At 36.0% G+C, this 25,893-nt stretch overlaps 1 protein-coding gene across 1 annotated transcript in view; it reads left to right on the top strand.

Moving 5' to 3' along the window:
- Positions 1-25,893, top strand: part of USH2A (usherin) — a 990,439-nt gene that overhangs the window by 153,714 nt on the left and 810,832 nt on the right. Inside the window, exons 11-12 of the mRNA XM_072647832.1 lie at positions 4,899-5,094; positions 8,727-9,368. Coding sequence (XP_072503933.1) covers positions 4,899-5,094; positions 8,727-9,368 — 838 coding nt within the window. The remainder of the gene's footprint in view (positions 1-4,898; positions 5,095-8,726; positions 9,369-25,893) is intronic.

Genomic DNA, 25,893 nt, shown 5'->3' on the forward strand with positions numbered 1-25,893 from the left:
ATTCAAATCTCATCTCTATTATTCTATGTGTCTTTGGGTAAATCATTTGATCTTACAAAGCTCTAGTTCCTCTATGAAATGAGTAGCGTCAACTGGGTAATCTTTAAGGTCTCTTTCAGCTCTAAGTTCTCTGTTCCTACATTTAGCATCATCTACTATATTATGTATCAGGAATAAATAAAGAACCTTGTATTAGATTGTGCTTTGGTTGTCCTTAAATGCTAGCATTCAAATTTTTATCATTCATATAACCCTTCAGTGCATTTTTTGAACACACAGCGCACTATATGTGCATTTATTTATAAATGATATACAAATATTACTACAGGAACATACAATATGCAGAATAAAACATACAATCTAGAAATTTAAAATAAGGTAAAGATGAAATAAAGAGTATTTAAAAATAATTTTATCTTAGTAATGCTACAAAATATTTAAAAAGAATTTGAGATCAACGTGATTGAATATGCTTCATGAAAAAAACACACACAACAAAACTTTAGTTTAACCCTTTGTGTTACCATGACTTTGAAGGTCTGGTTCTGAGTTCAATTTTTTATAGTATTTGATTCTAATTGCTGTCATAACTGAAAAAGATATTCCACAGATACATTTAAATGGAAGAGGCTCATTATCGGCTGCATTTACTAAATCATGATACTCATTTTTCAACCCCACTCACCAATTATGCCTGAGTTTTTGATGAAATTTGGCTAATATGCTTCCATATTTCTTTGTCACATTCAGATAGCTTTGCAAATGACTACCAAGTTTGTATTTTTCACAAATGGTTTGAAGACTCACTGAAATTTCTCAGAAGATTTTTAAGCAGGTTCAGAATTTCTGTTTCCACATTTGTATGTAGCTATAACACTTTGAAAGGGCAATACACTTAGTTTTCATCAACAAAAGCTTAGTCTCACTTATCGTAATGACTCCACACGATGATTAATTAATATCTAGTGGCATAATACACATTTAAGGCAAATTTCATAATTAATGATAATGGATATAGATTTATGTTTAAAATAATTTTGATAATGAAACTTGGGGGGGGACAACTTCTTGACAGATTTGGTTAGTGTCACATTGTTTTTACCTTTATCTATGGCTGAAGAGCTTCTAAAAGGAGTAAAAGTATTGGCTCTGCCATTTTCTTGTTGTTCATTTGTGTTGTTCACAGTATTATCTTCAACTTGCAATTTCTTTGCAGAAATATTTTAAAGACATTTATTTTGTGAGGGTTAATTTGAAACTGGATAGTAAATCACTTAACTCAGCACATAGAAATTATAAGAGTTGAAAGAAGAGAGAGAGCTCAGTGAGAGCTAGACAGGAGAAACCAAAGACCAACTTATATACAAAGTTGTTTGTCCCTTATTCTTAAAGAGGACCATGATTTCATGAAGGTGATGCCATGACTCCCAAGTGATTTGGATTTAAATGGGGGAGGGCTGTGTAAAGTCATCAGTTTTATTTTCTTCTCTGGAACCATCTGGGTTCAGTGGCCAGGTACACATCAGGATGACTGATGATGGCTCCAGATGAGTTGGAAGACCTTGTCAGGTCTCAGTTTGACTGAAGCAACACCCTTTCAGTGATTAAGGTTAGGTAAAAAAGTGGGGCAAAGAGTAGCCTCTTTAACCTAGTCCAGGAAAAAAAAATCAAATTGGGAGGAGAAGACCCTCAGGGTTTCTGGCCAAAGAGAAATAATTCTTATTTGCATTTACTCTGAGTCTATCAAGGCTCAACCAATGACCAAGTGGAGTTTGGTCTGGGACCTATTGTTGGCCAAGCAGTGAAAGCCAGAACAGGTAGGATGTGGTTAGGTGGAGAGTGGAGGTCTCTCTATGTGGGAAGCATAGTATCACTGAAGCCTTAGAGGCTGGGATGAGCTTGACGTATTTGTGGAACGATACATGGGAAAATTTAAGTAGAATATATGATTAGGGGAGATTAGTGAGAAATATCTGTGGATGGAGAGGGAGCCAAGAAGAGGCCATGTAAAATGGATAGTACGTAGCTTTGTGCTGCTAGAATTTTGCAGGGGGGAACACCTAGAGAACAAATCTTTAAAATTATGAATCTATGTAAGTTCTTCTTATAATATGGGAGGAGTTAGAATTGTAGGTTTCTCTTGAAACCTGAAAAGGGCAACTATAGAAAAAGAGCTTGTAAAAAAAAAAAAGAAACTAGCTTTTCTTTTTATAATTTTCTTTTTCTTACCTCTGTGGGATGGATGGACCGACTATGACATCTCATATATATGTATATGTGTGTGTGTGTGTATAAATATACTGCATTTTATTAATTAATTTATGGGTCATCTGATGATCTAGTTGAAGGTGTTTCCCTTCTTCCTCTATTTCTCCTAACCATACTGGAAAGATGAACTCATATAATCTGTAGGACTGTAAAGGACCATATCCAGAAAACTGATCACACTGGATTGACCATTATCCAAATCTTGGACTGTAGAATTTATTCATTATTGTATTATTTGATGTTTGCTTTATGATACCATTCCGATGAACAAGAATATATGTTAATGGCTAATCAAAGGCTGTTCAGTTCCCAACATGCATTTATTTCTTTGTCTTGCAGAGTAACATCCTCATTCATTTTTTTGACATACGTGTTCAGTGCCTTTCGCTGGCAATATTTTTGTCAAGTCATATCAGTGTTATCTTTTTTATATGCCTATATAATAAAATAAATGCAAAAATCAAGCATCCAAGTATTTTTGTCTGTATAACACCAAATTATCTATACATTTAAAAACAAATGATTAGTTTTTTTTTTTTTACTTCTGAATGTGAAGTACTGTGAAGATATATTTTTGATATCAGTGGTTCATCATATCTTGGACATTGACTCTGATTTTGAAAAGGTTGGTGGTAAAGTGTTGGATCTGGTCTGAGAGTGTGGGTAGAACACAAATGGAGACTTACATGGCCAAGGTGTATGTGGGGGGAATAAAGGACGGAGTAAGTAATACAGCACATGCTTTAAGCTCATTTTGTGCAGAATCTGATACTGGACACAGTAGGGAGGTCCTTCAGCCTCAGAGGACAACTGGTAAAGGAAGACTCTAGGGGCTTGGAGAATCCTATATCTTTTTGGCTCCACTGAAATTCTCCTATTAGATAAGCATTATATAAGTAAAAGAACGAATCAACAGATGATGTCAGAATTGGTTGCATTAAAGTCAAACCAAATTTTATTTCAAATGATTATCAGTGGCCCATTATATATAAGATACTGAGCATACAAAGCTGGATGCAACATAGACCTTTTTTTAAAAAAAGTCTATTATAATCTAATGAGGGTGGGGGAAAGCTGTAGACATAAAAAAATATGGATACAAGGAGAGTGTGATAAGTAAAAGGGAGAGGTTTAGGAAAAGCACTCAGAGGTATAGAAAGATAAAGAGTTCACTTTTATTGGGAGTGGGGAGATGGCCTTGACAGTAGGGAAGGACTTAAGAGACTGAAAAAGGGAAACAAACATCATTCTATCAATTGTTTTACCTGATAATAACTTCTAATGGTAATAGTTAGCCTTACTATATAGTGTTTACGGTTTACAAAGTGCTCTCTCCATAACTGAGGCATTTGGTTCAATTATTATTGTCATTCTCATTTTGAAGATGAGGAAAATGAGGCTTAGAGAACTTAAGGGGTTTTCCTGGGTCACAAATAGGGAGTGTTCAGCTAAGGTTCCAACCCAGGTTGTCTGACGCAATGACCAATGTTCATTGTATGCATAGCTAGGTGGCACAATGGATACAGTGCTAGACCTAGAATCAGGAAGACCCGAGTTTAAATCTAGCCATACGCTTACTAGCTGTGTGACTCTGGGCAAGTCACTCCTCTTCCATCTCAGTTTGCTGTACTGTAAAATGGTAATAATAACTCCCAGGGTTCTCATGAGGATCAAAGGAGATGATATTTGCAAAATACTTAGTCTAGTGCTTGGCACAGAGAAGGTGCTTAATAAATACATAATTCTCCCTCATTAGACTGATTTGTCTATTTTTTTAAATTGAATTAATTAATTAACCAAGATCTGAACCCCATCTGGAAGTAGTCTAGACAAGTGAAATAAATTCAATGTTGTTAAATTGGTGCCCAAAGAGGAAGATGAGTCCAGTGAAAGCTATGAGAAGAAAAGGGGAAGACACATTAGGAAGATAAATTAATAAAGATTAATATTTTAAATATTAACCACCAGATCTGGAATCAGGAAGACCTGAGTTCAATGCTGGCCTCCAATATTAGCTGTGTGACCCTGGGCAAGTCACTTAATCCTGTCTGCCTCTATTTGCTCATCTGTATCTTTGCTAAGAAAACCCCAGATGGGACCACGAAGCCCTGGACATGCCTGAAATGATTAAACAACAACGATAAATGAATAAAGAAGCTTGTTTTGAATGCTGGAAGAATGCTTTCTGGTAGGAAGGGCTCTTGGATAATATAAATAATATCTCCTAAAGATTTTAACTGCTGAAAGATAAAATTAAAAGAAATTTGAATGAAAACTTAGACCTTTCCTGGGTTACATGTCTCATCCTTTCCATTGTCAGTTTCTATAATTCTGAGATATGGTTGCTCCATATTCCTTTATATACAGACTAATTGTTAATCCCGTGTTGCTTTTCATTATGGATCTCTGAAGTTGTACTCTGAGCTTTATTTTCACTAAATTATTCTGTTTATTCTCTCTGCTTGAGCCTGCTCTTATGTTTTCAGTCAGGAGAAAAAAACACCTCATCGCCTTTTTGTCTGTTTTATATTTAAAGTTTTCTCTCTCTCCCTCTCTGTCTTGTACCTAATGAGCGTATTATCTAAAAATAGATACGTTTATCATTCTACAAAATTTTGTATCTTCTCTAGATTGGAGGCCAGTGTAATTGTAAGAGACATGTGTCTGGCAGACAGTGTAATCAGTGCCAGGATGGATTCTACAATCTACACGAGTTGGCTCCTGATGGCTGCAGTCCCTGTAACTGCAATACCTCTGGGACAGTGGATGGAGATATTACCTGTCACCAAAATTCAGGCCAGTGCAAATGCAAAAGAAATGTTATTGGTATGTGCGATGCAAGAGTTTACAGTCATATCTCTATTACTATCTGGAATAAAATACTCTCCTTGGTTTCCTAACTGAAGAGTAAAGTAAATTTCTTTGCTCAAGGCAGACTGAGGGGAAAAAAAATTTGAATGAAATTAACTGTCTAAAAATGATTAAATTAATAATTCTATCAAACTACAGCTTGAAGCTTAGTTTAATCAACCCTTTAGAAGTTTCTTTATACTGTAGATGCATTAGCTTACATGGTTCCATACTAATAAGTCACAGAAAAATATAATTTGCTTACTGCATAGATGTTTCTTTTAGAAAATTAGCACTTTCTCCAAATGGTTTACCCTTAATGAGTTCTAAGCAAATTCGTTTCCATGTTAGTTTCCTTAATAGACTAAAATAAATGGATTTTTTCAAAATATTCTGTGCTACAGGGTCCTTTGTGATAAATCTTTCCATTTTTTTCTATTATATTTCTTTGAACTGTTCCTATGAAATGCAAAATAAGTCAACATAATTCCACAGATCATGTACATTGCTAGGGTTAGTTATCAAGGGCCACATAATTTTAATTTTGTAATTCAGTGCCAAGCTGATTATAATAAACTGCTACCTTCTGTGTTATTTATCATTTTTTTTAATACAAGACATGCTTTTTTGTTTGTTACTCCCAAAGGTATTTTTCAGAAATTAGATTTGATTATAGCAATTTATTACTTCCAACATATTTGAGGGGAACCACAGCCACATAAGGACAAAATTTATCAAGTGCCCAAAATGTACTAGGTACATAATGCAGTTTGAAATGTTGATATATGGGAATATTATGCAAGGAGAGTTTTCTGATAAAGAAAGTCCTACGTTGTAACTGGTCCATACAGGAATCTTAAAGAAGACCTTTACTGTTTTGTTATCATTCAAGCCACAAGGCATCAGTGTGTTTTCTAAAACTGACCCTAGCCATGATAAGAAAAACATTCCTTGAGGGTTTTAGAGCCTTATATGTTTATAGTTACAACATTTTGAATCTCATTTTCTTCCCATGATCTAGATCTGAAACTGATTTTTCATATGGCATGCTTCATATATGAAGGTGCACTCCGTTTAAAATTAGCCAGCTACCCAAACATTTGACCTTACCAAACAGATAAATGGAAGGAAGGTTGCTAGGATTACAGATAGATTCATCTATTTGCAGAAGGATTACATAGGATTCCTTAAACTAACGAGTCCTCTTAGTGCTTTGAAAAATAACAATTCAATTTACAACAAACTGAGTTACAAAGTACTTTTCAGAAACATATTTATTGCATAAAGCGAGTCTATATGTATATGTATGTATATATGTATGGATGCACATATGTATGTGGTTATATATATCCTTTGAAAGCATTCCAAAACACTAATTTTTTTTTGAATTCCAATTTGCGCTAACATTTTTTAAGGTAAGCACGAAAGTCAAGTGAAAGTACAATTTAAAAAATCTTCTTCAAAGAAAATGCAAACACTTTTTTTTTATGACAGGAAATCTTTTCTATGTTAATTAATGTCTCAGGACAACACTTTTATCGGGGATGGCTAGCTAGGAGTTCAGTATTTATCTAGACCTGTTGTACAGCCACCTTGGTTGATGTTTTACTGCTTTCCCAGTTAAACTGGTTGGTTTTAAGGGGAGGAAGGGGAACAACAAATTATATTTCACATTCTGAGAACTGAATCTTTATTTGTGTGACTAATAAGTATAATTAATTGGATATTGTATAACGTAGTATTCTGATTAAAATGATAAACTTGCTTAAAATATATGTATACATTTTTTCCCTTATAGAATTAGTAAGTCAATAGCAATCTGTTGTCATTTTCACCCAGTTGAAAAGTTAATATGAGAAAATGTAACTGTGTACTCTATACACTATGGAAAGCAAACTGTTAGAGTTAACACAACTGTTAAATCTTACTAATGATTCTATCACCAGTAAAATACATTAGCACCAATAATTTTATTAAAGTAGGTCATTCATCTAGAATAAAAAGGGAGAAGAATGTGAATTAAATGCCAAGTGTGCTAACTTGCCTCTACTTGTTAACACTGAATGTGATGCCCTGTAGGCCTTCCTCAGTATCGTTAGGAATAGATTACCTGTCAGGAATATGTATGGCATATTCAAATAAGCACTGTGCATATTTTTAAAACTGATATGATATGAATCCATGTAGACCAATTTTAATAGTTCAAAATGAGTCATAATTCTTGTTAACAATACAGTTATTTTTAAAATTTGCAGCAATAGTGGTCCTTTTTTATTTTCCTTATTGAAATTAAATGATATGCCTTAGGTGAGTCATTCATCACTGTTAAAGGAGCTTGCCTTCTATTGGAGTTCTTGAATTTTTATCTATATATATAATGCGTTTTCTTCCAGTTTAAGAGATGCTTTTCTACATATTAGTTCCTGAATACATTTTTGGCTGTTATTTTAGTCCAGACTTCTTTCTTTCTTTCTTTTTTTATTATAGCCTGAAATAAATGTCTTAATTGATTCAAATACAGGTGATGGTTATATGGTAGATACTTAAAGTCATAGTTCTCTGAGGATTATCTTAGTTAAAGCATTTTGTATTTGAGCTTGTCTTTCTCAAACTTTATTTAATTTTCTTTTTCCTAGGGTCAGAGGAATTGTTGTTTGATACTTGTATGACCTGGACCAAGTGGTTTACCCTCTTTGAGTCCTAATTTCCCAATCTATAAAATGAGGGATTTGGGCCAGATGGGCTACCTAAGGTGCCTTCCAGTTTCTAAAGCTATCATCCCATAGGTTGAAGTATAAATTTTGAAAGCTAAATCTTAGTGGCCTAGATTGAAGTACAAGCAATTTTTTAAAAGTCTATATTTGTTCCCATGAAAAGAACAACCAAAAAACAACATTTACTTAGTTTTTATGGAGATGTCTTTTGTATCACATAATTCAGCAAATGGCTGATATCTCTTGTTCCATGGAAAATACATTGTTGACTGAAAATGAAAATAAATGGCACAATATAAAGTTGCTATTAAAATGAAAATTTCATTCTCTGTGAGTTTTCTCATTGTAATAATTTTGAGATGTCCAGAAGGGAGTTTCTTTTTTCCAGCTATGCACAAAAGTTACCTGTCCAACCATTTTAGTGAATCTATTTTATTGCATATTAATGTTAGCAGGGAAAATAATCCATTTAATAACATAGAATCTTAAATATAAATACTTAAAGTCCTAAATGTAAAATGGGCTCTGGAGATACGCTTCATTGCCTACTATGTTTTTAAATGTCCAAACTGTTAAAGCAGCATTAACAAACAAACAAGAAATAACTCCTGTGTATACAGGGAAACAAACTTCGCATTAGATGTTGAATAATTAATGAAAATTACCATAAAGCACTTGGCAAACATAAAGTGTTATAATAGTGCTAACAAGTAATATAAGCATTGTATTTGGAGGGTTGTGATGGATTCGTTCCTTTCCGTAGTCATGTGAGTGAAAGGTGCTCAAAATTGTGTGTCTGCATTAAATATCCCCAGTAGCATTGCTCTTACTCCAGCTATATTGACATCATATTAAAATGATTTCCTCTTTATTAATCACATTTTAATTCTTAAGGGCTCAGATGTGATCGTTGCGATTTCGGATTCAAAATACTCCAAAGTTTTAATAAAGATGGATGTGAACCATGTCTCTGTAACATTTATGGGTCAGTGAACAAATTCTGCAACCCTCTTTCTGGACAGTGTAAATGTAAAAAAGAAACCCAAGGCCTTCAGTGTGATACTTGTGTGGAAAACTTTTATGGATTGGACATTGGTGGCTGTAAGGCATGTAATTGTGATGCAGTGGGGACGTTCCCGGGAACCGTCTGCAATGCCGAGACTGGACAATGCACTTGTAAACCCAATGTAGGTGGAAGACAGTGCGATCAGTGTTTGGATGGCTACTACCAACTGCAGCAAAATAATTCCTTCTTCTGTCTACCATGTAATTGTGATAAGGCAGGGACAATAAATGCCTCTCTGCTGTGTGACAAATCAACAGGACAATGTCCTTGCAAAACTGGCGTCATTGGCCTTCACTGCAATCACTGTGAGCCTCACAGGTACAATCTCACCATTAGCAACCTTCAAGGCTGCCAGATGTGTGAGTGTGACTCCTTGGGAACATTAGCTGGGGCTATTTGTGACCAGATTAGCGGCCAGTGTCCATGTTTACCTAATCATCAAGGAAGACAGTGCAATCAGTGTAAACCAGGTAAGAAAGTCACTTGTACTACCTTTCAAAGACTGAGTAATGTCTTTTTTTCCATTATCCCTTGACAGCAGGTTTACTCTTTCTCTTTGATATAAAACTCCTAGAAATGCCCTCTGTGCCAACTCTATAAATTAACTGAATTGGATATGACTGAAAGATTTGGTTACTCAGAACAGCTGGTTTATCTGGGTCCTTATTATTGCTCTGGGTGGGTGGAATGCATAGGCCACAGCCAACCAGGCTAACTGAATTTTTTAGTCATAGTTTATATGGTCTACTGTAAAACAAAACCCTATGTAGTAATGAATATCTGGTGAAAAGAGAAATTTATCTTGCAGAATAATTCAACATCAATTTGATTTTCCTAATTAAATTAGAGCCCTGAGGTCTAGAGTCAAGAAGACCTAAGTTATAGCCTAAGACGTTAACTGGCTGTGTGAACCTGGGCAAGTCACTTAGTTTTCTCATCTGTAAACTGGGAATAATAATAGCATCTGCTTTCCAGGATGTTGTGAGGATCAAATGAGATAATAACTGTAAATCACTTAGCACAGTGACTGGCACAAAGTATTTGCTATATAAATGGTAGCTATTTTCATTACTATTAATCATTATTATTTAACCTAATTTGCCCTGACTTAGAGACTTCATAGTGGTAATAACCTCTTAATTAGCTATACCAGTGAAGATGGGAAAGCTAAAGATAATGGGACAACAGAAACAAAAAGAAAGCAGCCGGCTTCCTAGTGGAGTCAGGGACAAAACTCTATTTCCTACAGCAGGTAAGTTTAAAAATTATTTCTGGGGAGTTGAGTGACATCTTTAATCATCCTGGTCAGTGTAGCTGTTAAGCACCATGGCCCATGAGATAGCAGTATGATGTAATGGGAAGTCAACTGGCTTTAGAATCAGATACCTTGGATTCAGATCTCCCTTCCCACTCACTATCCTGTAATTGGGATCAAGTCTTTTGACCTCTCTAAGGCCTCAATTTCTTCATCTGAAAATATGGGAGTTAGATCAGATGATAATAATAGATAACATTTGTATATTGCTATAAGGTCTGTGAAGACCTTCATATTTATTCTTTCAATTAATACTACAACTCTAAATTTATAATCTTACAACTCTTAATCTACAATTCTATTACTAGAAATTGATTATTTTGCCTATTTTTACAGTATTGGTTAGAAATTTTCAATCAGCTTTATTTTTGTGTTTTTGTCCAAGGAACCTCAAGCACTCGTATTTTACTATTTTTTTTTACTCATAGCCTTGATTGTGGAGGAGAAAAAATTGAATTCTCCTTTTAACTAATATAATATTCAACCTACATTCTTTTCTCAAAGCCGACACACACACACACACACACACACACACACACACACACACACATACACACAGAGAGAGAGAGAGAGAGAGAGAGAGAGAGAGAGAGAGAGAGAGAGAGAGAGAGAGGCATTGTATGAATAGACTTTTTGAAGAAAGTTCTAAGACTACCATATGGATTGGTTCTTAGCCCTGTATCACAAATCATCTACAGTTATATTCTTATCTACATCTATATGTACATTGCCATGTTATAGCTTCTCCTCAGGTATCCCTATCTTTGGTGAAGAGGTACTTGATAATTTGTGTTATCAATCCATGGGAGGAGAGAGGAACAGGGGATTGCAAAATATATCCAGCACTTCCTTCTTTCCTTTGTAATATCATAGTTAATAACAGAAACCTTCAGTACTATGGTCTTACTCTGCCATGTAGATAGAATCATAGGCTCTCAAGTTGGAAGGAAACTAGTCATATTATCTAGCATGTACCTGAGTAGCAATCCTTTCTACACCATCTTCTACTGCTGAGTTTCCAGCTTTCACTTGAGGATCTTGGAATGTTGAATTTATAACCTTCCAAGGCAGTCTGTTTTTTCTTTTGGGGAGCCCTAATCGTTGAATAGTTTTTCCTCATACTGAATCAAATTCTCTCTTCATTGCATCGCGTTCTGCCCTCTGGAGTCAAGTGAAATAGAAATGTTTGAAGATGGCTATCATGTTCCCCTAACTATTCTTTTTTTTCATGCCAAACATCCTCACTTTTCTCATCTGGTGCTCATTTATAAAGTTTTGAGAATCCTCTTGTCCTTCACGTTCCTTTTAAGGGATGGTCTCCATTCTTCCTTAAAATTTAGCACCCATAACTGAACAAAATGCTGCAGATGTGGTCTGAATACAGTGAGATGATAGCTCCATATTTCATTCTCCATATTTTGCAACATGATTGCATTCCAGTTTTTGGTTGTCACGTTGACATAATGATGCATTTTGAATTTTGAATTCACTAAAACTCCCTCTTCTTTTTCATATGAACTTTTGTGTAGTTACTTTCCTCCATTCTGTACTTGTATAATTAGCTACTATAATCCAAATATAAAACCTTACATTTATGCCGATTAAATCTTTTATTATATTTCTTCCTTCTAGATTCTAGAATAATGAGCCCAGTGGGACCTTTTTAGATTTCAGTTCTGCCCATCAGTATATTTACGAACCTTTCATATTTTGTCATCCAAATATTTATTAAGCATGGCCTTTAAGCTTTCATTAATGTCATTGATAAAAAAGGAGGAACATAAGGCCAAGGACAGAGCCTTGTCCTATAATGGAGACCCCTATCAGGCTCCATTAGTGACCACTTCTTGAATTTGATAGAATTTGTCAGGTATCTTGATTACATCCAGTTTGTTTAACACATTACCTTGAGTTAATGTGACCTGTTTTTGACGAGCCCATTTTATCTTGTAATGATCACAACTCCTCATTGTGAATGCCCACAAACCTTTTATTAGTGCACTCTAAGTTTTTTGCTAAGAATTGAGGTTAAATTCACTAACCTATAATTTGAAGAATCTAATTTACTTCCCTTTTCAAAGATCAAGACATTTTGTCTTTATCCATTTCTTTGAATTGGATCCTTTTCCATTAGCTATGATTTTTCCAAGATCCCAATTTCCAACATTCCTACCTGTCTATTGAATTCTTCCTTGACTCTAAGAACCTGTGCAAAGTTCTCCCTTCTACTATTTACTTACATTAATAATAGTAAACATTTTTATAATGTTTGCAAAGCATTTTACATGTTATTTCAATTATTCCTCACAACAGTACTATGAGGTGCCATTATTACTTACATTTTACAGATGAGGAAAGTGAGGCAGCTTGTGGTGAATTCTCCAGGAACTCACAGATAAAAAGTGTTTAAGGCTGAATACTGACTGTTCATACAGTGCATACAAGTCCAACACTCTATCCGCTATACTACTTTGCTGTCCTATGCTAAAAACACACACAGTTTAGCACATAGGATCATAGGCTTTTGGAATTGTAAGTGACCCTAGAGATTTTCCAGTTGAAGCCTCTGCTTTTCTAGATGTGAAAACTCAGGCCATGAGATACTTAGTGCCTGCTGTAAGTTATACAGTTAATCAGATGGATGAACTAGGATGACAACCAAGGTCTTTCAAGTACAAATACAATGTTCTTTCTAGTGTTCTCTATTTTTTTAAAAACACGTTAGGTTTGCCTACCTAACTAGACTGAATCTTCTAAGGACTAAATCCATATCTTTTCTTCTTATCTGTCATTACTTTTGTATCCCTTCCACCAACGCTTACCATCATGCTTGTCTCAGGGTAATAGTCTAAGCTCTTTCAAAGGCCTTAGAGAAGGACTTATTTTGGATAGCCAAGTTAAAGTTATAGTAGAAATATATGGTTATCACTAGCATGTGTATAGTACCTCCGGTGGGCCAGGCACTGTGCTAAGAGACTTACAAATATTATCTTAATTGATTCTCACAACAACCTTGGGAGGTATGCTATTATGGTCCCCATTTTTATAGGTGAGGAAACTGAAGTAGACAGCAGGGAAATACTTATCCAAGGTCATACAATTATTGAATGCCTGAGGTCAAATTTGTACTGAAGCAGCTAGGGGGCACAGTAACTAGGCCTGAAGTCAGGAAGAACTCAGTTCATATTCGACCTCAGACAATTCCTAGTTGTGTGACCTCTGGACAAGTCCCTTAAGCTCTGTCTGCCTCAATTTCTTTAACTGTATAATGGGCACTATAGTAGCACCTGCCTCCCAAGGTTGTTGTGAGAATCAAGTAAGATAATATTTGTAAGTCTCTTAGCACAGTGCCTGGCTATTCTATTTATTAAATAATTTATTATATTATATTAATAATATTATTTATATAAATTTTAATAAATCAATATTTATTTTATTTATTTAATAAATTCTTATTCCCTTTTAAATTGTTGAACACCTCAGAAGAGTTATAACCTCATCATTATTACTATTTCCTTCCCCAATACAGATCATCACTACTCTGTGCCTTAGATGGTCCATAAGTTAATATGACCAAAATAATTGATCAACTAATGACTATATTTTCAGTGATGAACTTCTTTGATCTTAGCTAGAATGTTCCTCAGATGGCATTCTGGTGCTAGGCCTTTGCTGAAAGCAGATCCAGTCAGGTAAGACCTATGACGAAGTCATTAACTCAGCAGTATATAGATCTATCGTAATTGTCTGATAATTGTCGGAGACATCTAAGTGGTGCAGTGGTTAGGGCCTGGAGTCAGGAAGATCTGAGCTGAAATTTTGGCTCGTTGGCTTGCTAGCTGTTTGACTTTTGTACAAGTCATTTAATTTCTATCTGTTTTGGTTTCCTCAGTTGCAAAATAATAACAATTAAAGCATCTGTTGTTGTGAGGATCAAATGAGAGAATTTTTGTAAAGTATTTAGCACAGTACCTGATACATAGCAAGGACTTAATAAAACATTTCCTTCCTTCCTAATGATTTTCATACAATAAAGACAGAATGCTTGATAAAAATTCTAGAAATATATATTGAAAATAGTTATTCTTCTAAAGAGGATTTCAAGAGACCACAATGGTTACCTGAGCCAAGCTTGGTTAGATCCAGCTGGATATGAGTGCTCTTACACATTTAAATGTGTATGGGGGGGAGCAAAAGAAGAGAAAGAAAAAGTGGGGAGGGGGACAATAGAAGATAAAAAGTAGGATCCAAAACTAAAGCTGTAGACATCCTGCTGATCAGGTCGCATGCTTGATCATATTGCCTTCTTAGCTTTACCTCCTAAGAAATGAGGCAATGACCATAAGCATTGAGTTCTCTGCCAAGAAGTCATTTTAGAAGGAGGAGAGTCTAACCCACAAGGATGACTAGGAATACATTCTTCTCAGGAACTCCGGTATTGAGTCAAGAGTGTGGTGTTGTTCAGTCATTTCAGTTGTGTCCAACTCTTCAAGACCCCATTTTTTCCTTGTTTTTTTCTCTTTTTTGATGAAAAATACTGGAGTGATTTGCCATTTCCTTCTCCAGTTCCTGTTATAGAAGAGGAAATTGAGACAAGCACAGCTATATGATTTACCCAGGGTCATGCAACTAGTATCTGAGGCCAAATTTGAATTCAGGAAGAGGATACTTCCTGACTTAGTCCTAGTACTCTTTCCATGGTGTTACTACCTTAAATATGTGTTAGAAAGCAATCCCTTCAATACCATTTGGGATCCATTTGGGAATACTTACTGACTAAAGCTTGGAGGGGCAAGAGTAAGGTATTCTTCCACCTTCATCACAATTCAAGATGTTAAAAAAGTATCAGTGTCTAGACATTGTAAAGAATAGTGGATCCAGGAGCACATCATAAGGTAACAATTTTTAAATATGGTATTATAAAGGAAAGCAGGGAGCTCTGGATACCCTGCATAGACCCCTATTCCTCTTTCCTCCCATGGGCTGAAAACACAAGTCATCACAACTACGTCATCATCAAGGAGTAACAGAGGATACCTTGTAACAAGGCATTAGATGAAAGGTATAGTTTGCATGATGAGGAATAGAAGGCTGACTGTTTATGGATTCAGATAGTCTTAGAACTTTCTTCAAAAATTTGTGGATATCAGTTTAATTTGGGGGAATTTTCCTCTTTTTCATGAAAGTGGAGTGTAGTTTAATGGTTTCCTGGTTGGAATAACATTCCACCTTCCTGAAATATTTATTTATAAACCAAAAGCTGAATCTTTCTTTTCTGAGTCTTTCTCTCTTCCACATAAAATAAATTCCATTTATTATTCTCATCAATAATTTTTGATTTGCCTGCTTCGTTCCCCCCTGACACACACACATGAAGGGGGGAAGAGGGGGGAGGGAGAGAATATGAGGACAAAGATGCCTTATATCTTCAAGAGTTTTAGCACTGAGATACACAGTCATTCCCTCACACTGCCGATCTATCTTCAGTCGATGGCTTTCTTTGTTCGGTTTGAGGTAGTTTGTGTTTGCTCTGAAGAACCTGATTTCCATTAGGTAGAATTAACACAATTTCCCATTAGATTGGATATTACATGTTGTGTAGAATCATCTGTTTTGCTCTTCTTGGTTGAGTTCATTTGCTGCTAGGTGCTGAGGATTCTGAAAGACTGGTGTCTTGATCAAGTTTTGTTATAGTGGATACTCAGTAAATACTAATTAGCTATTAATTGATGGGATTGGAAAGGATAGTTATTAAAGAGAATTAAAGGTCAAGTTTGAAAAATATTGCCTTGATCACATGACTTTGTTTAAAAAGCAGCTATGTTTCTGTCATTTTAGTTCTTTCATTGCTCTTAATTTTAAGTCTCTTCTGTTTTTAACTTCCAAAGTTTTTTTTTAAAATCATATTAATGGAAATTCTCTTCCTCTTTAAGGAGTAGAATTGGGTATCATAAGCCTGTGACAGGATACCATTGCTGTCTCTGAGACATTCTGAAAGAAGCACACAGCGTCTTTCCTCTAGCAATGGGATTCCTGAGAAGGTATCAAAGTTGCAAGGATGTTATAGGAGGGACTCATGTTTCAGTTGAGGGATTGTACTAGATGATCAATTATCTCTGAATTCCTTCTTAGATCTAAAATCTATGATTTCTTTTATTGTGATTATTAGTGGACCTTTCCTGTCTCACTCCTCAAAGGAGATGATTTTGGAGAGTGAGATGAAGGTAAAACAATGGTATATAATTTCCCAGAATCATTTAGGGAAAGAACACTGTATGGATATGTCTCCATCACAGTGTGGTTTACAGTGAAAGGGACAGAGTTCTGGAAGGTGTATTATTACATTCCGAAGAGTGAGGAAGGGGCTGAATATCTGATATAGTTCTTCTTTTACAAAAAATATAATATAGTGGTCTATGTACATCTTTTTATATGTGTGTTACTCTTGCGTTGCTCTACCATAGGGATTTCTATTTTTTCTTTTTAAAAAAGTGTTTCTTCCCAATGGAACTTAGATTGAGGAACCCTCTTCTCTGCAAGTGCTTTCCCTATAAACTATTTCACAGTGGCCAGCTCTGTAGCTGCCACATTAAAATGCACTACCACAATCTGGGACTTTCATTCTACTTTCCTAAACATATCCTATATAAATAGATCATTTATTACTGGGAAAACGACGTTTTGGCCATGGGAATTAACTGGAAGACCTATGGAGTCCTTTCCCCCTTTCACTTCTGTGATTTTAAGAATTGTTTGACCATGTTAGCCCACTGTACCTAGATTCCACTCCAGTTTCTTTAAGAAAATTATTAAGGACGAAGGTGCATGTAATGAAACCTCATGTATTATTAACCTAACCTTACTACAACTGCACAAGGAATAGGCTTGGTTCAACTAAAATTTATAGGCAATTTGTTAAAGCAGCAGTGCACATTAGAAGGTACATTAGAGCCACATTGGTTTTAATATGCCATTCAATAACTTGAACAGAGGTTAAAAATGCAGCTTAACCTCCATTAAGTATTTTTAAAATGCTTTAATTTAAAATTATTTGGGGTGTGTGTACATATATGAATGTACACATGCACATGCGCTAATAAATATAGTGCTCCAGTCTTTTTTCCCCCTTAGTTCCCTTTCCCAGGGCTGTGTGACCTAGTGACTTTCTGCAGAAGGCATTTAATCAGAGGCCAGGCTGGAAGAGGCAGAGAAATGATGATGTCAAGGCATCCTGAGCCAGTGACCCACCCTTGTCCTTGAAAACTGAAGTCAAAGAGGGTTTATTGAGGACTGCAGCTTTTGGAATAAAGAAAGTCTAATTGTTAACATATAGATCATCCTACAAAATCTCTTTCCTGCTAAAACATTTCCTCGTTTGCATTTCTTTTGTGTTTTGTTTTGCAAATAATGCCATCTTTTCTTCTCTCTCTCTCTCTCTCTCTTAAACAAAGTATCTTATTTCACTAATAACAAGAATCATATGTGTTCAGCGTGGAATTCATATATCAAAGCTAGATCCAAGGTTTTGTTAATAGAATTAGGATATGACCACTACTTTTCCATCAAGTAACAGTGCATCAAAGTAGAAATCTGTGGCTGATCTCCAGTTGTGTGATGTAACTTTCTAAGCAAGTGACTTGCTCGTGTTGGTACCAGTTTTCAGGTTTCAAGGTAGGAAAACCTGGCATAAAAGGTTAGGAGAGAGCTCTTAGACATATCTGTGAGCTTTATAATCCTTGGATTTAAGAAGTACTCAAGTTGGTGGGAAAAATTTGCTACTGGAGTCAAGAAAAGAGCAACTCTTTTGTAGAGTACATTCAAATCTCTGCTGTGTCATAACGAAGGGTCCTAAAATTCCAGGAAGCAGATGAAAGTTTATAATTCCTGAAGGGGGTTTTACTTCCTTTCTGACATTGAATTTGCTAACAGTATTGATAATCTTGTAGAGTTTTTGATCCTTAGGTTAATTCTTGGCTCTCAGCATGATGACTTACAAGTCAAGGGTGAGAAATTATTTTTCAGTTACTGTTGTTGTTATATTTTTATCATTGTTGCTGCTGAGTCTGATTCTCTGACTACTGAATTAGAGCCTGGGGTGTTATAAACTGGGATAAGGGAGCCCTATGTGGGCTTTAAAGTAGGTGTTAAAATTTGGCTCCCAATACAACTGGAGAGTCTAATGAAATAGTTTCTTCCCGACACAGCTTTGGAGGGTGTATTATTACATCCTGTAGATTTGGAATAGGAGAATTTATGTTTGCAATTATTTTGTTTTTGTAGCTAAATTAAAGCTGGTATAACATAGTTTTACATTTCTAGTGGCCTATTGGTTAAGCATATTTTTTAAAAAGCTATTGTTTGGATAGAAATAAACCATTGATATGGCTTAGAAAGACAAGGGTTTAGAAATAGTATTCCTTATTTAAACTCTTTATTTTGTGCCCTCCCTCTTCTTACCCTTTGCATTTCCCACCCATTTGAGTATCCTCCCCCATGTGTAAATTTAAGTTATATGTATACATATATGTATACACATATACCTACATATGTGTACATATTATATATGTATTTATATATATGACATGTGTATAATATATATATATGTATACATACTTATACACATACACATCCTTTTCCTTACATGTAGAAGTCCAGTGTCAATAGATAAACCTCTTACCTTGATAGAAATCTTGGCAAGAAAGTGGTTACAAGAAAGCACTATTTAATTTAAAATAAATTTGTACTTAAAGGAGAGATTTTTTTTAAAAATTCAGCTTAGGAAATTTAAATATTCTCTGTATGGATGAAAAATATGAAGGAATTAAGAGGATCAGACAAGTTAGAAGTTTCATATATTGATAACATTAATCCTTGATTTTACTGTCATTTAATAATTCTCTATGTAGTTTTGTACGCGTTACCTAGCTGGCATAATCCCTAAGGAGAATAGTCTTTGTTTAAAATTCTGACCATGAATATCATGTACAAAACTAGTTTGCAAACTGGGACCAATCATGTCTTTACCAAGGTAGTGGCAGTAAAGTCCACATACATACTTAGTCTTTTTGCTTCTAAATTGTGTCCATTCTCAAGTCTGGTTTGGGAGTCATTTCTTCTAAATGGTTTATAATTAGTACTTAGCCCCAGATTTGACCTCCTTTTCTGTAAAAGGCCTAGAGGTTAAATTTGTTTCCCATCTCCCATCTAAGACCTTGGCACAGCTGAGTCGTTCATAGTCCTCCAGAGGGACATTGCTGGGGAATGGACTCTTCATTTTATGCACAGAACAGGTACTATGCTGTGCAAATAGCTACTGTAGGAGAGAATACCAGCTGCCTCACTAATAACTTTGAGCTGTATGACTTCTGCAGTAACTGAATCTGGGGCTCCCTCCTGATAAAAAGACCACCTTTTTATGATATGAGTGACTGATAACTTAGAAAACTAATGCTTGGTTGTCCACTTGAGGTTTGCCTCTCAAGGGACTGGGGCTGAGCTTGAACCAAACATGACGGAATAATAAACATAATGCTTTGATCCATCTTTGTAGGTCAGTATAAACTCATGGTGTAACATGGTGCCAGGTTAATAGCATTGTAATGACCACACTTAAGAATGTAATCCAGGATTGGTCACAAAATTTAACTTAGAAAATGATACACAGATAAAAGTGAGAGGCATGAAAAATGGAGCTGATGGCATGGGCTTGGTTAAGGAGTGGGATAAAGGGCAGGAATTAAGGTTAGCTATCATTAAACTGCACAAAAGATTTGAAGTTTTAACAGGAGGCGAGGGAAAAGGTTGTTTTCTATAGTTAGAAGTCATAAAAGGAGAGGTAATGGTCTAGAATTAGGTTCACTCAGGTAAAAGTAAGAAGTAATAGTTGAACTGACTCATCGTAATTAGCACTATTTAAAAATAGGGCAACTAAAATACTGGTGGGATTAACCTTAATAACCATACTCCTGAGAGGGGAAGGGGGAATTAACCCGATGGCAAATTCCTATGTAGTCCTTTCTGTGGGTTCTAAAGAGCTCACCTACCTGGTCTCAGATTCCTTGAAATCTTTCATCCTCCACTATATCGCTCCTTGCTATCTTTTCTCTCAGAGAGCCTTTATTTCCTACATCCAAAGAGCCTACCTATTCTTCTTGGCTTACGCATCTTCCCCTTTTGCTTTCCAAAATGAATAAATTGATTAATTTTCCAATGCTTCTCTGATAGACCCAGCTTTCCTAATATCCCATATTATCACAATACCTTTCACTTAACACTTCTTCTGTGTACTTGTGCTATAAATTTTTTTGACTCATTAGCTCAACTTGGGACATACTGATGATGCCAAAGTTATAGGCTCACAACCTCCATGAATCTATTGGCTTGCATCCATTAGAAACATCCAATCAATTAACCATCATGTATTAGGCAACCATTATGTGCCAGGCTCTGTGCTGGTGATACAAGACGAAAGTGATGAGCAGTCCCTTCCCTCAAGAATCATACGTTCTGGTGGGGCAGACAACATATACACATAATGTAACCTCAGTTTTGAGAACCTCTCTCACAGAGATCTGGATAGTTTTATTATACTCTAATGACATAGTAAAATTTTCCAAGCATTTGGAGAGGGAGGAACTGAGTATTGGGGAGTTGTAGTTTAACTGTTATTCTGGAGACAGTTAACTGTTATGGCTAAAGAAAGATTATATGAGGCACAAAGAAAGGACCAAAAAAAATTTTCTGAGAAATTGCTAAGTAGAAATGTATTTTGAGAGAATTGAGTTTAACTTTTATTGTGGAGAAGATATCTTGAGAAGCAACTTAAACTACCATACTGAGAGAGCTGAACGAGGATTTCAAAATCTCTGAGGAGGAGGAGTCATCAGTTGCCTAAGGTTAGGTTGCTTGTAGAGATAGAGATGATGCCGATTAGGACTTTTACTATAGTTAGTACAATGTTGAAATGTTAAAATGTCTTTACATTATGTTACTTTTAACCAACTATATAGTCAGTAATGCTGATGTTTTTTGAAGTCTTTGAGACTGGGGTTTTATATTAAAAAAGAAGTCAAAGTTTCTGGAAAAAAGTTTCTTCAGTTTATTTATAAACTGTCTTGACTACCCAGAGCTAATTGATTAATAATGAGAGATGGTGAATTTCTCTTAATTTATGAAACATTAAAATTTACCCCTTGATTGCCTTAGAACCCAAGATGAGAGCTGATAAGGAAATGAGTCAGTAGCAGTTGGAAAGGATAAGAGTTTTTGTACTCTTATTAACTCAAGAAGTGAACTATTAAAGTCCACCTGACTTCAAACCTGTTACTTGTTCATTGCCAAGAAAACCCCAGATGGGATGATAAAGAGTCAAACGTGATTGAAACAACTAAGCAACAAAATAACAATATAAATAAGTGGCTGAGTGCCTAAATTAGGCTGGTAGCTCGTGAATTTAGAAGAGACATACTAAGGATATTGTGTAGGTAGAAATAATGAGATTTGGCAAATGATTGGATATAAGGGATGAGAAAGTGAGAAATTGAGCATGACATTGAAATTGGGAAACTGGAAAGATGGTATTGTCAACACAAACAGGAAAGTTCTAAAGAGAGATAGAGTTTGAGAAAAACCAGCCATTGAACTGAGCATTTATTAAGTGCCCACTATGTGCCAACAACTATACTAAGTGTGGGGGATACAAAGAAAGGCAAAAGATAGTCCCTCCTCCCATGAAATTCACAATCTAATGGGGGAGACAACTTGCTAACAAGTATGTATTTACAAGATATATACAGAATAAATTGGAAAATAGTCTTAGAGGAAAGGCATTAGATTGAAGGGGGATTAGAAAAGGCTTCTAGAAGAAGGTGAGCTCTCAGTTGAGACTTGGAGACCAGGGAAACCAGGAGCTTCAGATGAGAAGAAAGGGAGGGATGAGAGGCATGTAAGACAGCTAATAAATCTACATGGAGTTTGGAAATGGGTGTCTTATATGAGGAATAACAAGGAAGCCAGTGACATTGAATCCCAGAGTATATTTGGGGATGGGGGAGAAATAAGATGTAAGAATACTGGAAAAATAGGAAGAAAACAGGGGTTTGAATGCCAATGACCACTAAAGTTAATCCTGGAGGTGATAGGGAGCCACTGAAGTATATTGAATAATGGTGTGACATGGTCAGAACTGTGCTTTAGAGAGATCAATTTGACAGCTTGGGTGGAGGATGGGCTGGAATGAGATGCTTTTGAAATGCCCCAATTGACATTTGGCGATATGAGTCTAAAGCTCAGGGAAGAAACTAGGGCCAAAGAGATAAATCTGGAAGTTATTAGCATAGAGATAATAATTGAACTATTGAGATCCAATGAAGTCATCAAGTAGCAGAGTCTTGGGGCACTCTCTAACACAGAGAGAGCATGACTTGGACGAAGATCTAGCCAAAGAGAATGAAAAGTATAGATAAGCAAGAGGTGTGAATAAAGACATGAAAACTCAGGAGTATTCAGAAAGAGGCAGACAACAGAAAAGACATTCAATTTTAAATTGGGATCTGTTTTGAATAGAGCAATTCTGGTTGAATAATGACATTGGAAGCCAAAATTAAGAGAGTATGGTAGAGCATTAGAGATTAAATGTAGCCATATGGTACAGATAAGTTTTTTTTCCCAAGAAATTTAGCTTAAAGGGAGAAATATAGAATAATAACTTGTGAGGATGGTAGAATGTTGGGAAGGTTTTCAGGTTTTTTGTTTGTCTGTTTTGTTCTTTTAACCTAGAGGGAGGTTTATAAGCTTCTTGAGGGCAAGGACTATTTCACTCCTTTGTCCTCATATTCTTTGAGCACCTCTTAGTCCATCAGTCACTTACTTTGTATAAGGCACTATGCTAAGTGCTGAGGATACAAAGAAGCAAAAAGAAAATAGTTCTTGTTCTTAAAGGAACTCACAATGTAAAGGATGAAACTATATGCGAACAATTATGTATAAATAAGACACATACAGCGTAAATTGGGGGAGGGTAATTTCAGAGGGGAGGCACTGAAATTAAAGAATATTTGGAAAGGTGGATCCTTGAAGGAAATCAAAGATGCCAGGAGGCAGAGCTGAGGAGGGAAGAGTCTTCCAGGACAGCCAAGGATTTCTGAGATAAGAGTATTGTATATTTGGAATAGCAAGGAAATCACTGTAACTGGATTGGTATGTAGAATGGAGTAAGGTTTAAGAAAACTGGAAAAGTCAGAAGAGGCTGTACTGCGAAGGAATTTAAAAGCCACACTGGATTTTTATATTTGATCCTGGAGGCAAAATGAAGCCACTGGAGTTTATTGAACAGCAGAGTCTGGTCGGACCTGTATTCTAGGTAGATCATTTTGAGAGCTGAGTGAAGAATAGAGAGGAGTGAGTAAGACTTGAAGCAAAAAAAAAAAAAAAAAAACTAATCAAAGACTATTGAAATAGTCCAAGTATGAAGTGATGAGTCAGAGGTTAAGGTTAGAATTGGAGGTAGCTAATGTCAGAAGAGAGAGGGGCTTGTATATGAGAGATGTTATAAAGGAAGAAATGACAAAATTTGACAAATGATTAGGTAGATATGGAGGTGAGAGTGAGGAGTCTAGGATGACACCTAGATTTTGAACCTGGACATCTGGGAGAATGGTTGTATCCTCCATAGTAATAGGTAAGTTATGAAGAAGGGATTTAAGCTCTCTAGAGGATTTGAGCAGTGTCATAAAAGAGAAAGAAAGAGAAAGAGAGAGAGAGTGAGGGAGAGTGAGTGTATATGTGTTAAGGAGGGGAAGACAGTGATCAACAGTGTCAAAGGTTGAAAGAAAGGTCAAGAAACACTTGGAGTGAGGAAAGGCCATTAGATTTGGCAATTAAGAGATCATTAGTAACTTTGGAGAGAGAAGTTTGCATTGGATGATGAGGTCAGAAGATAGACTACAAAGAATCAAGACGAGATTGAGAGGAAAGGAAATTAAGGCACCTATTACAGATAGCTTTCTGAAGTAATTTCACCAAAAAGGGAAGAGAAATAGAAGATGGTAGCTGGCAGGGAGAAATTCAATGAGGGTTTTAGAGTCTGGGGAAGACAGAGGATACTTGTAAACAGTAGGAAAGCAGGCAATAGACAGAGGATGGCTGAAGGTTAATGAGTTTAGGAATAAGAGAAGGAGCAATTTGCTTGAGAAGACAGAATGGAACGGGATCCCTTGTGCAAGTAGAGTGGTTTGCCTTGGTACTGGAAGAGCCATCTCTTCATGTGAAGCAGGGGGAGGAAGGACATTGTTGCAGAAAGCATTGAAGTAATAAAGAAGAGGGGGCCTCTTGAGGATGGCCTCAAAATTTCAGTGAAATGTAAGGCAATGCTTTCTGCTGAGAGGGTGGGAGAGGCGGAGCTGTCAGAATTTTAAAGAGGAATGGAAAAATTTGGAGAAGTCACTGTAGTGAGTGGGATAGTGAATCATTTATTGTTCAGTCACGTCCAACTCTTTGTGACCCTGTGTACCATAGCATGCTCATGCTGTCCGTGGGGTTTTCTTGGCAAATATACTGGAGTGGTTTGCTGTTTCCTTCTGCACTAGATTAAGGCAAACAAATTAAGTGACTTGTCCAGGGTCCCACAGCTAGTATGTGTTTGAAGTTGGATTTGAACTCAGGTCTTCCTGACTCCAGGCCCAGTGCTCTATCCACTGAGGTACTTAGCTGGCTCAGTGAATCAGTTAGGGTCAAACAAAATAATTGTCTTGGTGCAGTTGAAGACCCAGATGAAATGATATGACGTAAACTTGTAGCTGGTCCAGTCAGCACTTTCTCCAGGTTCTTTCAGTTGTATGTGAATTCCTGTTGGTAATAGGGACTTCTTGGCACACAAAAATGCTAGTATTTTTGATTAATTCTCTTTACACAAAGAACACTATTTTATTACCATACTATTATCCCTAAACAAAGCCAGTCATCTTGTACAAAATAATGTCACTCAGTAATGTTATCTTGTTAAATGAATAGTTGTAAATTTGAATGCAAAACAAATGTGTTTTAACTAATTTGTGTCTGTAGCCAGTCTGATTATTTGTTAGTGTGTTGGGTCAGTTTCCAGGTGTGTACAACTCTTCATGACCCCATTTGGGATTTTCTTGGCAAAAATACTGGAGTGGTGTGCTATTTCCTTCTCCATCTCATTTTACAGATGAGGAAAGACAGTCCTCACTATCAAGGAGCTTACATTGTAAAAGAGGAGACAACATATACCTCTGAGACATGCTGACTGTGGAACTAAGGATAGATGTATTTACCTCTTGGTGTCTCATGCAGCTCTCTAAGACTATTGATTACAAATTAACTGCCAATCTTCATCAGTGGGAAGGTGTTTCCAAATTGCAAGTAGTTCACACTGAAGAAATGAGAGATTCTTATATCCCTCTTATTCCCTTAATAGCATGGAGATTATAAGGGGAGCATAAGATATGATCTCTATCTTTTCAGAACTTACTATTTGGATAGGGATATAAGACATATTCACAAGAAAAAAATACTAAAATACAAGGCTATGTATAGTTAGTGCCAAATGAGTGGGATAGACCCTTGACTTTACTTCTTTCCTCTTACTGACCACAATTTTCCATTTTCAAGCTTGCTAACATTTTCAAGAGAGAGTACACAGGGGTTAGGAGAGAATG

Source organism: Notamacropus eugenii, chromosome 2 (assembly GCF_028372415.1).
Source record: "Notamacropus eugenii isolate mMacEug1 chromosome 2, mMacEug1.pri_v2, whole genome shotgun sequence".
NCBI classification, from domain to species: domain Eukaryota; kingdom Metazoa; phylum Chordata; class Mammalia; order Diprotodontia; family Macropodidae; genus Notamacropus; species Notamacropus eugenii.